This window comes from Podarcis vaucheri, assembly GCF_965113315.1.
Source record: "Podarcis vaucheri genome assembly, chromosome: 6".
Classification (NCBI taxonomy): domain Eukaryota; kingdom Metazoa; phylum Chordata; class Lepidosauria; order Squamata; family Lacertidae; genus Podarcis; species Podarcis vaucheri.
Window position 1 is genome coordinate 102,255,789 of NC_138764.1, and position 14,947 is coordinate 102,270,735.

General features: G+C 42.4%; 1 protein-coding gene and 1 long non-coding RNA gene across 6 annotated transcripts in view; one reads left to right on the forward strand and one right to left on the reverse strand.

Moving 5' to 3' along the window:
• RTEL1 (regulator of telomere elongation helicase 1) overlaps nt 1–14,947 on the reverse strand; it is a 78,973-nt gene that overhangs the window by 46,142 nt on the left and 17,884 nt on the right. For all 5 annotated transcript variants that reach the window (XM_082225824.1, XM_082225825.1, XM_082225826.1 and 2 more), the window contains 9 exons: nt 13,637–13,702; nt 13,013–13,166; nt 12,315–12,353; nt 11,394–11,472; nt 9,802–9,899; nt 9,295–9,350; nt 5,989–6,063; nt 5,157–5,238; nt 2,841–2,973 (listed from right to left, as the gene is read on the reverse strand). In XM_082225824.1, coding sequence (XP_082081950.1) covers nt 2,841–2,973; nt 5,157–5,238; nt 5,989–6,063; nt 9,295–9,350; nt 9,802–9,899; nt 11,394–11,472; nt 12,315–12,353; nt 13,013–13,166; nt 13,637–13,702 — 782 coding nt within the window. The remainder of the gene's footprint in view (nt 1–2,840; nt 2,974–5,156; nt 5,239–5,988; nt 6,064–9,294; nt 9,351–9,801; nt 9,900–11,393; nt 11,473–12,314; nt 12,354–13,012; nt 13,167–13,636; nt 13,703–14,947) is intronic.
• On the forward strand, nt 2,992–14,904 carry LOC309534399. The gene is made up of 3 exons (XR_014220679.1): nt 2,992–4,161; nt 5,227–5,411; nt 14,804–14,904. It is a non-coding gene; the product is annotated as an uncharacterized lncRNA (long non-coding RNA).

Below are 14,947 nucleotides of genomic sequence, written 5' to 3' on the forward strand. Positions count from 1 at the left end.
TATGACAGATATCTCTACGTGTGCATTCTACCTCCAGTGTTCTGGGATCACAGCAGTGAAGCCAGAAAGGAACATTAGGTCATTTACCATGCATAGACCTTCTAGGCTGGTATAATGAACTTGTATAATGAACTTGTATGAGGAGTTTTATGTTCTGATTTCCCCAGGGATCATGTGACTTTGATTATTAGTACAACAACCTCTCTCCATTTTCCCTTCCTTTCTTTTCTTTCGGTCTGTGATGAAGCTCTAAAATCTGAGAGATTATAACAGGAAAGACAAAAGAATGAAGAAAACTCAGCAAAGCCACTTGAAGAGGAAATGTAAAGCTGTGATAAGCCTACCGGGCTCTGCTGCCATTTAGAAAGGAAAGTTCCCCTATTAGCAGAAATAGAAGAGAAGGCACTAAACCAGGGGTCAGCAACCTTTTTCAGCCGTGGGCCAGTCTACTGTCCCTCAGACCATGTGGTGGGCTGCACTATTTTTTTTTGGGGGGGGGTGTGACGCATTCCTATGCCCCACAAATAACCCAGAGATGCATTTTAAATAAAAGCACACATTCTACTCATGCAAAAACACCAGGCAGGCCCCACAAATAACCCAGAGACGCGTTTTAAATAAAAGCACACATTCTACTCATGTAAAACCACGCCGATTCCCAGACCGTCCGCGGGCCGGATTGAGAAGGCGATTGGGCCGCATCCGGCCCCCAGGCCTTAGGCTGTCTACCCCTGTACTAAACTTATCGTGTCCTTTGATGGCCTCTGGTGATCAGAGAAAACATTGCAGCCTAACTCTCTGAGAACCGTAGTCGCCACACTTTTTCAGAGACGGGACCCAACTTTAACTTAAACATGCATTTGGGGACCCATTTCTTTACCGTGTACTTTTTGGCAGCAATGCTGCTGTTGTGACCTGCCTTAGATCAGGCTGGGGCTTGACAGAGGGTTCTGATCCAGCAGTTGAAGACTCTAGTGAATATGGCTGCTGCTCCAACTGTAGAGGTGGGGGAAAGGGTGCTGGCCTGTGAAGTGAGGGGCCTGCTGGCTGCCAAATCCTCATGCAGCCTCCTATACTCTTCTAACCCCAAGCCTGGTGGCCAAGAGAGATTCCACATGGGGAGAATTCATGGCTGGAAGCACTTGGGTCTTCCAACGCTGCCTGCTGCAATCCCAGCACTGGCACAGGCCCCATGGGAGAGGTGTTTTGACCAGATGACTGAATAGTAACCTTTCACTAAGTAGGGGTTTCCCCAGCCACTCTGGGCGGCTTCCAACACAATATTAAAATACAATAGTCTATTAAACATTAAAAGCTTCCCTAAACAGGGCTGCCTTCAGATGTCTTCTAAAAGTCTGGTAGTTGTTTTTCTCTTTGACATCTGGTGGGAGGGCGTTCCACAGGGCGGGTGCCACTACTGAGAAGGCCCTCTGCCTGGTTCCCTGTAACTTGGCTTCTCGCAACGAGGGAACCGCCAGAAGGCCCTCGGCACTGGACCTCAGTGTCCGGGCACAACGATGGGGGAGAAACTAATACGGGAAAGGTAAGGATTTTTTTTCACACACATAAAAATATGCAGAGAACAGTCAAGGAGCAAGAAACTGAGTAAGAGGTGGAGTCGAAAATGGAAGCGGGGGAAACAAGGCACAATCCAGAAATAGAGAGAGGAGGTTATACACAAACTGGATGGGTAGAGGCAGGGACAAAAAACTGGAGAGAGGTTGTTATTTTGATCATCTAAATTACATGATCCCTGTGTGGCCTGGGCAAATGAACCTTTCATGGGGATGCGTCACATGTCAGCAAGCCAGAGGATATTTTTAAACCTAACTGTATAGGTCCTTTAAAAAAAGGAGTCCGGTCAGCTAAAACAAGTTACTGGCCCAGGTGGTATGGAATGACTTAGAAACAGGGATGCCCCAAAATAATGAGGTAGAGTATGTGCACATAAAATACACAACACTGAAGAGGCAAGCCCAAGCAAAATGGTGCCTTTAACAAACAGGCAGAAATTTAAAGAACGAGTCCTCTAGCCTCAGGCACGTAAGCGCCTCAGGCGGCGCAATGGGCAGTGTGCCTGGCTGCTAACCAGAAGGTTGGTGGTTTGAGCTTTGGGCAGAAGAATACACAAGAAACAAAAAACTCAGTAAGTCAGGGTCCCTTCCGGCTCTTAGATTTCATGATCTGGTTGTTCACTGTGGACTAATCTATCGCACAACAGCATTTAAAACTGAACATCTGTTAATATGAACATAAATAGTGGTCCAGTCTGTAATTAATAATTGCCTCAAAGTAAGTAAACTAAAAAGAGAAAAAAACATCTATCTCTTCAGTAAATTTTTTGGGGCATCTCTCTGCCACATATACTTTTAGGACCCACTTTATTTCTGTGATTGTAGGTTGTTTTAAGCTTGTTTTAACACTGTGTTTTACTTGCTGTAACCTGCCCTGGGACAATAGGGTGAAGAGCGAGCAATCAATTATCACCATCCTCATATCACAATTAAATGGCAAATTAGTAAATTCAAGAGGCAGGTTTAAACCGGTGCCAATTTCCAAACGATTTAGAGGGAGGACTTTTCCCATGGCACTTCCTCATGTACTGAAACTGACCTCGAAGAACAGCCATTCACTGGGGTGCTCAGGGCTCACTTTGCATCACAGGAAATGTGTGGTGATGTTTCTTCAAATACCTTGTCAAAAGCATCCCACACGTAAGAAATAAACCTTGAACCTGAAAATCCCATACTTGTTCCTCAATGACTTTCACTGAAACCCAGGACAGCTTATAACCCAACTCAAGCTGCCTTTTGTCATAGGAGCAACAGAAAGAGACTCACATCTGCATTTCCATAGTAAAAGACGATAGTGGAGAGAGTGTCCCGCTAGTGAGAATGATTGTTCGGACTTCCTGACGAACTAACTCGTGCATGCTGTATCCAGGACTGAAACACCAATAGCTCAAGACCTTTCCTGTATCAAACAAAACACCAAGGCAAAACGTTAAGAGGTATTCACTGTGGCTGGAGCAAAGAGCACCGACCCGTAAGTTACTGCAAGCAGACATAGCAGGCCACTTGTAAGCAACCACGGGCCTTGAACTAATTAACATCTTCTCAGACAGCCTTAATGCACAGCATTAAGAAATTATGAGTTCCAAAAAACTTTTACAAAAGTTATTATTTTTTTAAAATGCCCTAAAACATGTAAACACTATTAAAAGGATCCTTTGAGTGGTCCTTTGTAAAGAGCAGTATCTTACAAACACGCTAGAGCCTTGGAAGATGTTTCCAAGTAGAAAGGCAGCTTTATTTTAATGTCTTGTGCAGAACTGGTTTCCCTTCTGATGGAGAAGAGAAGAAGTTAGGTAGAGCAAGTTCTTGACTGATATAAAACAATTCTATCTTAGGAAGGAAAGCAGTATCTGGGTGTACCTCAATGTTTATCACTGCAGAACTGCATAGATACAAGGAGAGTCAGATCTGAGTGCCGACAGCTCACCATATCGCCTCTAGAAAACCCGTTCTGAAGGATGAACACATTGACTAGAAGTAGCCATTGGCTAACTTGGGACAAAATAAAAAATTCAATGCAGCTATGTATTCTATCACTGGCAGGTAGCACTTTCAAAAAGTGCTTAGCTGTAGGACATGAGAAGATAGAGAAATGCTGAGATGGTTGAATGATGGGCTCTGAGAGATGAATTCACCAAACCTACAGATTTTATGCATGGCACAGTTGCCTGGCAGGGGTGAAAATCATGAGAGTATACTCAGAGAACCTCTTTCACTTTGCTCTGTATGACATGGAGTGACTCTGTATTTACATGGAAGGGAGGAGGGGATATCAAGTTTGGGAAGGCGACCATTTAAGTTGGCACTTCACTCGGTATCACATTTCTGGCACAAAAGAAAGTAGAGGCAGAGCATGGAACAAGCAAAGGAATTGCGAGGTTTGTATTTGTGGGCTTCAATTCTCAAGGTTCTCTTATCAACACTCCAGATTCTTTGTTTTCTGTATTATTCACTTTTCTAAACAAGGAAAATGTGTACTGCCTAGACTGCCTGCAAGAGTTTCTGGAACTAAAGTACAAGGACATGCTATGAACAGTAGGAAGTACTTGAAGTAAACCTAAACAAGAGTTTTCCCCACTCAGAATTGGTATGTGTAAAATAAATATAATTTATCAAATTACTTACGACAACAACTGTGGGGGTGAAATATTTATATGGGAACATACCTTTATAATTGCATCAGCATCATTAGAGGCTAAAGGTCAAGTGAATTCATTTTTGCTCTTTAGAACACACCAAGTTTGGCTATTGTAATAATGTGAGATATATACACACACACCCTTTGTTCCTGTACACCTCCTTTCATTCAAGCTGCAAACAAAGCAGTACTTAATTCTAATAAGGGATGGGAAATATGTAACCTTTCAGATGCTGTTGGACTCCAACCCCCATCATCCCTTGCTGATATGGCCACTGACCAAGGATGATGGGATCTGTAGTCCAGCAACGTCTGGAGGGCCACAGGTTTCCCACCCGTGCTCTAAATTAAGCATTGATTCCCATTTTGTCCAAAGCAGGGGAACCATGGTTGCAAACTTCAGAACAAGCCAGAATATTAAGCCACAGTTTGAAGTCAGCTTATTCTAAAGATAGCAGCAAAACAGGAAAATCTGTTTAATTTGAGGTTTCCTGATTTAATGACAACTTGTGGCATAGAGGGAGGTAAGGAGTCCGTGTGCGCAGTCAAAAGGCTGATGCATATCATCTGGGGAATGAAAATGGAAGATACTGGTCCTCCTAGCTTCCTTCCTATGTCTAAGACGCCCAGTCCTTGACTACCTAACCTACATGATCATGCCATTGTGCCCTGCTTTTGCCTATCTTTGTCCCCTCAGTTCTTCCCAAAATCAACAGCACAGCATCAATTCCTTCAAACACAACATTAAATTTTGGAAGCACCATTACACAGTGCAATGACAAAACTACGCAATGGTTTCACAAAAGCTGGCTAGAAAATGTCCTGGCCAAATGAGATTATAGATTGCTGTCATGTCACACACAGCTGCCTCCAGTTCTAATTTAAGTTGAAGAAACCTGGGCTGAAAAATTTACATGATCAAAGCAACGTATCAGCATTGTCACCTTGTTTTTTAGTTGCTGACGAGTTCCACAGGTCTGTCCTCTGCTTCTTTTTATGATTACTTGCATCTAGATGGATGTGGACCTAAGAAACAGAATCAATAAATATGAAGTAAAAGAATAGGACGTCTATGCTACTTGCATCACCACAATGATGTTTGTAAGGAAGCAATGAACAGAACCAGCTTCTACTAGCAGGCAACATGTTGTAAGTGGGCCTATGCAGTTTGAACAAGTAACTGAATAAATTCTGAAAATGTACTAACTCCCTCTTTTGCAGTATCTTACAACTGAAAAGGTATAAAGTCACTAATTATACTATGGTGAACTCATGCAGCCCTCTTTTTCCTCAGACTTAATTCAACCATTTATTGCCAAGCCTATAAAAAACTAAAATCTTTTGACTTTTCAGCACCATAAAGGTAAAGGTAAAGGGACCCCTGACCGTTAGGTCCAGACGAAGACGGCTCTGGGGTTGTGGCGCACATCTCGCTTTACAGGCCGAGGGAGCCGGCGTACAGCTTCTGGGTCATGTGGCCAGCATGACTAAGCCACTTCTGATGAGCCAGAGCAGCGCACAGAAACGCCGTTTACCTTCCCGCCGGAGCTTTACCTATTTATCTACTTGCACTTTGACGTGCTTTCAAACTGCTAGGTTGGCAGGAGCAGGGACCGAGCAATGGGAGCTCACCCCGTTGCAGGGATTCGAACCGCCGACCTTCTGATTGGCAAGCCCTAGGCTCTGTGGTTTAGACCACAGCGCCAACCATGTCCCTATTTTCAGCACCACAGGCAAGCTAAAGTAGGAAATCAGCCTCAGAACAGCACAACATACCTTATAATACTTTGAGACCGAGCAGCCCAGGATGGAACTAGACGTGCCTTCTGATGGACGGAAATTAAAAACAGTCTAGGAAACAAGATGGGAGAAAATGTAAGATGGGGAGGGAAAACCCTCCATGCCTTTCAAGCAAGGTAAATAAGATTCAGCATGCTTCTGAATGGCTTCATCATAAAAACAAAATAATTTCAAAATAAAAAAGGATTTCTGCTGGTTATCCACAACACCTTTGCAAGGCTTCCAACTCTATCACCAAGCTGAAAGCACAGATCAGTCATACCTTGGGTTATATATGCTTCAGGTTGAGCGTTTTCAGGTTACGCTCCACGGCGACCTGGAAGTAATGGAATGTGTTACTTCCGAGTCTCGCCGCTCACACATGCGCAGACGCTCAAAATGACGTCACGCACATGCGCAGATGCGGCGAGTTGCAACCTGTACAGACGTGGGTTGCGTTCACTTCAGGATGCAAGCAGGGCTGCAGAACAGATCCCGTTCGCATCCAGAGGTACCACTGTAAAGGGTAACAGTGTGCAGAAGGGCAATTTGTGGGCGTTTTAGTTCTCATTTTGCCAACCATTACTCCTGGGGTTCCACAGGGTTACTTCTGAGTCGACATAAATAGCCACTTTTCAGTTTAGGAAAAAAGGCGGCTAAGGGGGAACAAGATATTGGTGTATAAGAGATGAATGGTGTATCTTATACAGCGCTCTGGACAAAAAGGACTTATTCATGCAGTACATAGTAAAAACCATGTAACTTGCTCCCGCAGCAGGCATTGATGGCCATCAACTTAGTTGGTTTTAAGAGAGAATTAGACAAATTCATGGAGAAGGCTATCAGTGGTTTCTAGCCAGGGTGGCTGTGCTCTGTGTCTCTACGGCTGGAGGCTTAATGCTTCTGAATATCAGTTACTGGAAACCACAGGCGGTGAGAGTGCTCTTGTTCTTTGGGTCCTGCTTCCGGTTTCCCATTAAGGCATCTGGTTGGCCACTGTGAAAACAGGATGCTGGATTAGATGCGCCATTGGCCTGATCCAGCAGCCAGGCTCTTTTTACCTTCTTATAGTATTACTAGCATGGGTGGCCCTGTGGTCTAAACCACAGAGCCTAGGGCTTGCCGATCAGAAGGTCGGTGGTTCGAATCCCCGCGACAGGGTGAGCTCCTGTTGTTCAGTCCCAGGTCCTGCCCACCTAGCAGTTTGAAAGCACGTCAAAGTGCAAGTAGATAAATAGGTACCGCTCCGGCGGGAAGGTAAACGGCGTTTCCGTGTGCTGCCAGAAGCAGCTTAGTCATGCTGGCCACATGACCCGGAAGCTGGCTGCGGACAAACGCCGGCTCCCTCGGCCAGTAAAGCGAGATGAGCGCCGCAACCCCAGAGTCATCTGCAACTGACCTAACGGTCAGGGGTACCTTTACCTTTACTTTAGTATTACTAGGGGGGGCACGGCCCTCCCCCAACTCACTCTGCCCTGCCCGAGCTTGCCAAACCGCCTCACTCATATATAATTTAACTGGCATATAATCATGCCTAATTCATCAATAAATGTACTTTACAAATGTGTAAACACCAATGCACATATAAAGAGATACAATGACAATATGATGTGTTTTATTAGAATAACTATAAGCTGCCCTACTATCCAAATATCTTTAAAAAGTACTGTATTTTCCTGTGCCCCCATGTATAAGACGCACCCTACTTTTAGGGACACCAAATTTAGAAAATGCACTATGCACTATTCGTGTATAAGATGCCCCCAGATTTTTAACCCTTTTTAAAAGTAAAAAAAACCTAGTCTTATACACAGAAAAGTACAGTATATATATTATAGCTTGGAGAGTGATCGCCCCCTAGTGGAAGTTAAAAGAACTACATCAGAGAGCTCAAGAAGTTAATAAAAACGAATGGCCTACAATTCTGTTTCTAAAAAAACCAGTTTATTTCATTATTACTGGTAGCTGGTCAGGAGATGCTGTTGGATGTTTTGTGGTAGGGGAAATGGCCAAAAATCACTGCTAATATTCTGGATAAAACAGTTTGGTTAGATTTACATTTCCTATATTATAAGGTATTAATATGAAGCAAGTTTAAGCAATCTGAAAGGATGGTACCCTGAGGAGCAAAAGGTTTCTCAGTACTCTTAAATATACTTCATGACACTGTAGAAAGAGTGAAATTAAGGCTATCAAAACTTAATCCATGTACAAAAAAATTAACTCATTTGCATTAAGTTTATGAAGAAGTTAAATAAGTCTTAGTTCATTTCCTATCATTGCAATTTCCTATAACTGCAATGGATAATGACTTGTCTGGAATCTGAAGATTTGAAATGAAAACCTATGTGGAAATACCACAAGCAAATGCATCTCCCTTTAATTTTTTCTTCTGCAGACTAAACATACCTAACCTCTTGGTTTTAGACACTGTCGATTTCCTGGTCATCCTCCTCCTCATCTCCAGCCTAAAGATACCCAGATTTTTCTACTGCTCTTTTTTCCCCAGACTCTATCATCATCTTGGTCACCCTCACCAGCATTTCCGGTCAAGATCCATCCAGTGCTCAAAGCAAACATAGAGGTTACTGTGTCTAAAAGATAGGATTCCCATAGGATTTGTTCTTGATCTGCAGGAAAGGTTTACACCAGGCACAGGCAAACTCGGCCCTCCAGATGTTTTGGGACTACAACTCCCATCACCCCCAGCTAACAGGACCAGCGGCCAGGAATGATGGGAGTTGTAGTCCCTAAACATATGGCATGCCGAGTTTGCGTATGCCTGGTTTACATTGCTCCAGCTCAATCTGGTTTCCTTAAAACTCTCCCAATTACATTCCAGTGAATAACAAATATGCTACAGTTTCTAAACTAAAAAATGCAGACCACATCCCTTGGAACTCTCATTCCATTGTGCACAGTAAATTGGCATTCAAAGCCTCTCTTCAAAGACAAAGAATACCAAGTGGAAATGACCACAGCCTTGATTGCTGCCACCATCAAGCAAAATTTATTTTTCCTTCACCATAATAAACTTACACAAACACAACCAACCACCCTACCTTATCACAGCTTCGGACCTGAGCAGGTTGAACATGAGAGTGCAGCAGAATTCTGTAAAGTGATTTTAACCATCCTGTTCTCTAATTACCAACTTGCCCCAGGTTTACATAATGTGCATTATGAAGATATTCACAGAATGACATGAATAGCTCACTTGTAATGTTATTACTGAATTTACAACTCTCTCCATGGTGCCTTTCAGTCTTTGAAAGTACAAAAGAGGAGGCAAGATATATTTACCTGAATTATGTCTGTAAATTTATGCAACCCAGCTGTATTGATGAATATGCCAGTACCTAAAGGCAGGGGAGAATATTGTAACATTTTTACATGACTTTGCTCACAATCATCAAAAATCCATTTATGAACACTGCGTTGTAGGCATGGAGGCACACATGTGTTGTAGGCATGGAGGCACTGTATACTCAATATGTTTAGCAAACTTATCATAAGATGCCTCTGAAAATTCTGGGATCTCTTCCCATGGACCTCTGTTGCTTATTCACCACCCCCACCACACAGAATAGGTTTCATAATGAGTTCTTGTGTTCAATCATATTCACCATGAATCTCTCACCTGTATTCTAGTTCTCTCCCGCCTTGTTTCATTTTCTCTAGATGTACCTTAACTATTTTCAGGTCTGTTTCTTGGGCTCCTGCAATGCTGTGCACTCTCACAATATTATACTCTACTTTCAAACTTTCTCCCCACCCCCTATTTTTCCAAAGTATAATGTGTACACTTACGGCCTGCTAAATACTGTAAGATTTGTTCCAGTGACTCAAGGAGAGATGCTTGGGTTTGGGATGTGATTTGGACCTTTTCAAACAGGTCAAATATATAGCTGTAATTTCAAGAAGAAACATAAACAAAATACTGAGTCTTATCCTAGTCGCTAACCAAAGTACAAAATACAAAACAGTCTCACTCCATTTCTCACTAAGGTATTCTACGGTTCTCAGCACATACAAACATTATGTATATAGAGTTAAAAGAACTACTCAGAATCAACCCCGGATTTCAGATCAATTCTAAAGGAACTAGGATTAAGCCTAAAGAATATTTAATCCTAGATCTGAATCAACAAAAAGGAACAGCTAGAAGGAGAATTATTACAAAGGATGTGCTAAAATAAAGTGGATGAGATTCAGCTAATGAGCACTGACAGTACAAGCTCTGGGGAGAGTGGGAGAACCCCCAGGACAGCAGGTGGGGGAAGGAAAAGGCAGATCATTCCATCAGACAAGCAGAAAAGCTTGCGCTGAAAGAGCAATCTGCTTAATGCCATGTTGAATTCCTCCCTCTAAGTATGGAGAACCTATTCCGTAACAGAGAGCGGTAATCAAATATGTAGTTTGAATGCCCGCGATGGGGTGAGCTTCCGTTGTTCAGTCCCAGCTCCTGCCTGCCTAGCAGTTCAAAAGCACGTCAAGTGCAAACAGATAAATAGCAGGAAGGTACACGTTTCCGTGTGCTGCTCTGGTTTTGCCAGAAGCGGCTTAGTCATGCCGACTACATGACCTGGAAGCTGTCTACGGACAAACGTTGGCTCCCTCGGCCTATAGAGCGAGATGTGCGCACAACCCCAGAGTCATCCACAACTGCACCTAACGGTCAGGGGTACCTTCACCTTTAACCTTAGTTGAATACCATCCGCCACCTCCCACCAAAGCTTGATGAGCCTCCATAAACATGAGGGCTAGAAACCTTCATTTAAAAAATAGTATCTGTTTTTGAAAATGTGAAATGCAGTGGCTTGATGAAAGTCGAGTGATTTGTTTTATTTGGTATTTGTAATCAACCCTTCCCCCAATAGTGTATCCTCTGGACATTTTATCCTCCCAAACCAACCTGCGAGATAGGGCAGGCTAAGCAATATTTCATTAATTTATTATATTTATACCCCACCTATCATTCAAGGTGGCATAAATGGCTCGTTCATTCCCTATCATTATAACAGCCTTGTAGAATATGTTAAGCAGAGAGGTAGGAGGTACCCCAAGGCCTCCAAATGAGCTTCACCGCTTACTAGTCTAAACATTCTATGTACTACTTGACCTGACGGGACACCCAGTGAGCTTCACAGGCAAGCAAGGGTTTGAACCGAGTGTCCCAGTCTCACCCTTCGTCCTGCTTCGTCAAGCAACCTCTTTGCAGCTACAATTTCCAGCAGCCGCAACTGTAGCTCCAGAAAACCTGGGTGACTCAGGCCCAAGATTCTCAAGGAAACACCCTACACCATAAAACAAGCAACACAGCAATTTTATGAGTCTATGGGCAGGCACACAAAAACAAGAAATGCCAACTTTGCACACGCTTTCTATCTCCTGAAACATACCTTCCATCCTTAGTGAGTCCACTTCCACTTGGTGGCAGCTCGACAGCATCTATAACGTTTTCTAGCTGAAGAAGAATCTCTTGAAGGCAAACAGAGGAAGAGGAGGAATTTTATGCAGCTGGCATATAACCAAATTATCCTGCTCTTTCTCCTCAGACGAGACTGCAACACAGGCACTCTCTCACTGCCTTCCCAACAAGAAAAGGGCTCCTTCTAAGTGACACACTCCCTCAGGGTGGGGAGGTTGCATTGCCACATTTACACAACAGGCCACCTCAATGGGCTTGTTACTGAAAAGCAGGACATAACTTTTAAAAAGAACTAAAGAACTAAAGCAAAGGACTTTTTCTAGGGCTGACGCAAGATTTTCACATTTGGGGGTAATACTTTCTGAGTAAGATAAGTAGAATCCAGTCAACCAATGATCTGCCATATGCCAATATCATAAAAATGACAGGCAAATTACATTGTTTACAGGCAATTAAAATATGCAAATGAGTAGTAGCTTGCCAGCCAAATGCATAAACATGAAATATCCTTCAGTATTCAACAAGTTGTCAGTAAATTAGCTAGCATTTCTCATCCACCATGTATGTTTCTCTCAAACCAAAGCGATTAGGAATTTGCTTCCACAAGGGATACTGTGCATTCCCCTCACGCACACAACCCTTAATAAATGTTCCTCTAGTCTCTTTGGGTATTGTTCAAGGCATTCAGTTTTTCACATACTACCTACGTTGACAGATCTTTAATTTACTGCACCAAAGAGGTGCATAAAGTACAAAATTTGGAATATCTATGCAATAGAGAGAGTAATCAGCTACATGATCGTCTTGGCTAAACTGAAAGCCACCCATTGCCAAAACATTTTTTAAAAAAACTTTTCTATAGACAAAATATGAATCTAATAATTGTACTTACGCTTTATCTTTGCAATGTCTTCAAGCTCCATGTTTAATCCTGTTTCAGAAAGAATTCTTATTCAGGCAGTTTCCAGTGCAATACTGTATCAATGTCTCTTCCCCCAGCCCATCCTGTATAAATCTCAATATTTAGATTGTACACTAATGTACCTTTCCAAGTGCAATGTACATGCACTGCCTGTTTAATGCTTATTGGACTTTGATTGTGGATGAGTGGAAGAGAGGAGGCCAGGAAGGCTGCAAAGTATTCTGATGGCTATCCTGCAGGCTTTATGTGATCTTCATTTCCCTCCTTGACCAATTCTCCAAACCAAAATCCAGAAATCCAAAGCACAAATATCAAAAGCGCCATTTAAACAATTTGCTTTTAAGTACCTAATTTATACTGGATTTGCCTTGGCATGGAAAACACCCCCCCCCCTTTAAACAAGCTCAAAGAATGCACTGAAAAAACTCTTGCAGAAGCCTCACTGGCATTAATACACAGCTGCACAAAAGATTTTCATGTTCTTGCACAAGTATCTTTCTTTCATTGGGGTTTTCACAGAAGAGTTGCCAGCAATAATCCTAATACATCAACTGCCTAGCAACCAAAGTCCATGTTCTGAAGACTGATTTCGCAAAACTCAAAACGCATGCAGCCCAATGAAGCTCTTGTTGCATTCAAGAAATCACTGCCCTATACAGGCAATGTACCTGAACTGGCAGGCTCCACACTGAATTCAGAGTTGATTTCATTCTGCTGAACATTTTTCACTTGTTCTTCCAGAACTATGTTAATGGCATCCACAGCTGAAGCTAAGTCATAGGGTGTCAAGTCAAACGAAGCCAACTCTTCACATATCTTTTCCTAGGGGTGTAGACAAAAAGTTACACTTGTAGTGTAAACTCTTAACCACATCAGCTATGCACACACTTTGTGTCTGTCTGTCAGGACAAATCCCTGCTCTAGGAAGACAACATTATCAAAGGACCAAATGAAGAGAGTATTCTTTTAAAAATAACACCAGTGACAGTGGAATTTGCTGCCAAGGAGTGTGGTGGAGTCTCCTTCTTTGGAGGTCTTTAACCAGAGGCTTGACAACCATATGTCAGGAGTGCTCTGATGGTGTTTCCTGCTTGGCAGGGGGTTGGACTCGATGGCCCTTGTGGTCTCTTCCAACTCTATGATTCTATGATTCTATGACCTATCATCTCAGTTGCTCAATACTTATTGAGGGAACAAATAGTCACAGATTACTTGAATTCTTATATGAAAACATACCTACAAGGCTCTTTGCCTGTTAAAAATGGAGAGACGCCAGGGGCATCTTTTCTTACCACATTGTGAGCTTCATCAAGTATCACTACAGCCCCCTTCAAGTCCAAGTTGTGAGCTTTTCGACTCTATATTTTTTAAAAAAGAGAGGGATATGTGAGGCAGGATGGCAGGGACAACTTGTTTACAACTATTTGCAACCACCCTTAAGCGTCTGCCATCACAAAGCAGTCTATCAAGGTATGGCAGCTGCACATGGCCCAATGAAAGAAGTGCAACATGGCCCTGTAAAATTCCATTTCAATGACACTCACACAGGTGATCCTTGCGAACCTATTATTTATTAAATATTTTATATGATGCCTGTTTTGCAGACATCTAAAGGTGGTGCACAACAGTATCTAAAAAAAATTACTGCAAGTACAATCAAAACCAGTAACACACAGTAAGGCAATCCATCAAAATATCCTTTAAAATCCCACAACAAGCAGGAAGTTGTGTGTGGGTGTTATCTGTTGCACACACGTGTTTGAGGAACAGTTAATGCCAATAAACCAAAGCAGCATGTCATTTTGCTTCTTCAGTGCATATTTCACAAAGAAAAACAGTGAAACAGCTTTGTCAGCACATCAGAAACCCCTATTATTCAATCAACCTCATAACTAGAAAATGATCCATAAATCTGAATTGCTACAATCCCAAAATGGTGACCTGTACTGGGATTTCACTATTATCCACCCAGTACAGGACACTCGAATCCTGGTAACCTGCAGTAATGATTAAAGAAAAGGTTTTTAGCCCTCAAAAGAAGGGGGTAAGGGAGAAAAAAAGCTACACAGCAGTTTTTTCTAAAAGCAGATCTCAAAGAGGCTTCTAATTAATTAATTTTATAATGAATGATTTTAGAGTGTTGTTTGTGCTGTACTTTTGTACTGTTTTATTGTTGTTAGCCGCCATGAGCCCGGCTTCGGCTGGGGAGGGCGGGATATAAAGAAAAATTATTATTATTATTATTACTCAGTATATAGCACCCTATTCAAGGTGGATCCAGAACCACATGGCTCTAATTTGCCTGTCACACCGCCACTAAACTAGCCTTGTTAGTACAGGGAGATATGCAAAGACTCCTGTGATTTGAATTTGTTTTACTGAAGGGAGAAATTTAGCTGGGAAAGTTTCTATGATGAAAACAAAGAAAAGCAAGCTGAAGTTCTCCACTGTATGCCTAGCCCAGCAGGGAAGCTCAACAAACCAAACAATATTCAACATATTTGGAAGGATGGAAGAAAGAAAGAAAGAAAGAAAGAAATGCTACATGACGAGTTCCAACAAAAAAAAACTAGTGAACAAAACTATCTCTCTTTCTGAGAAGG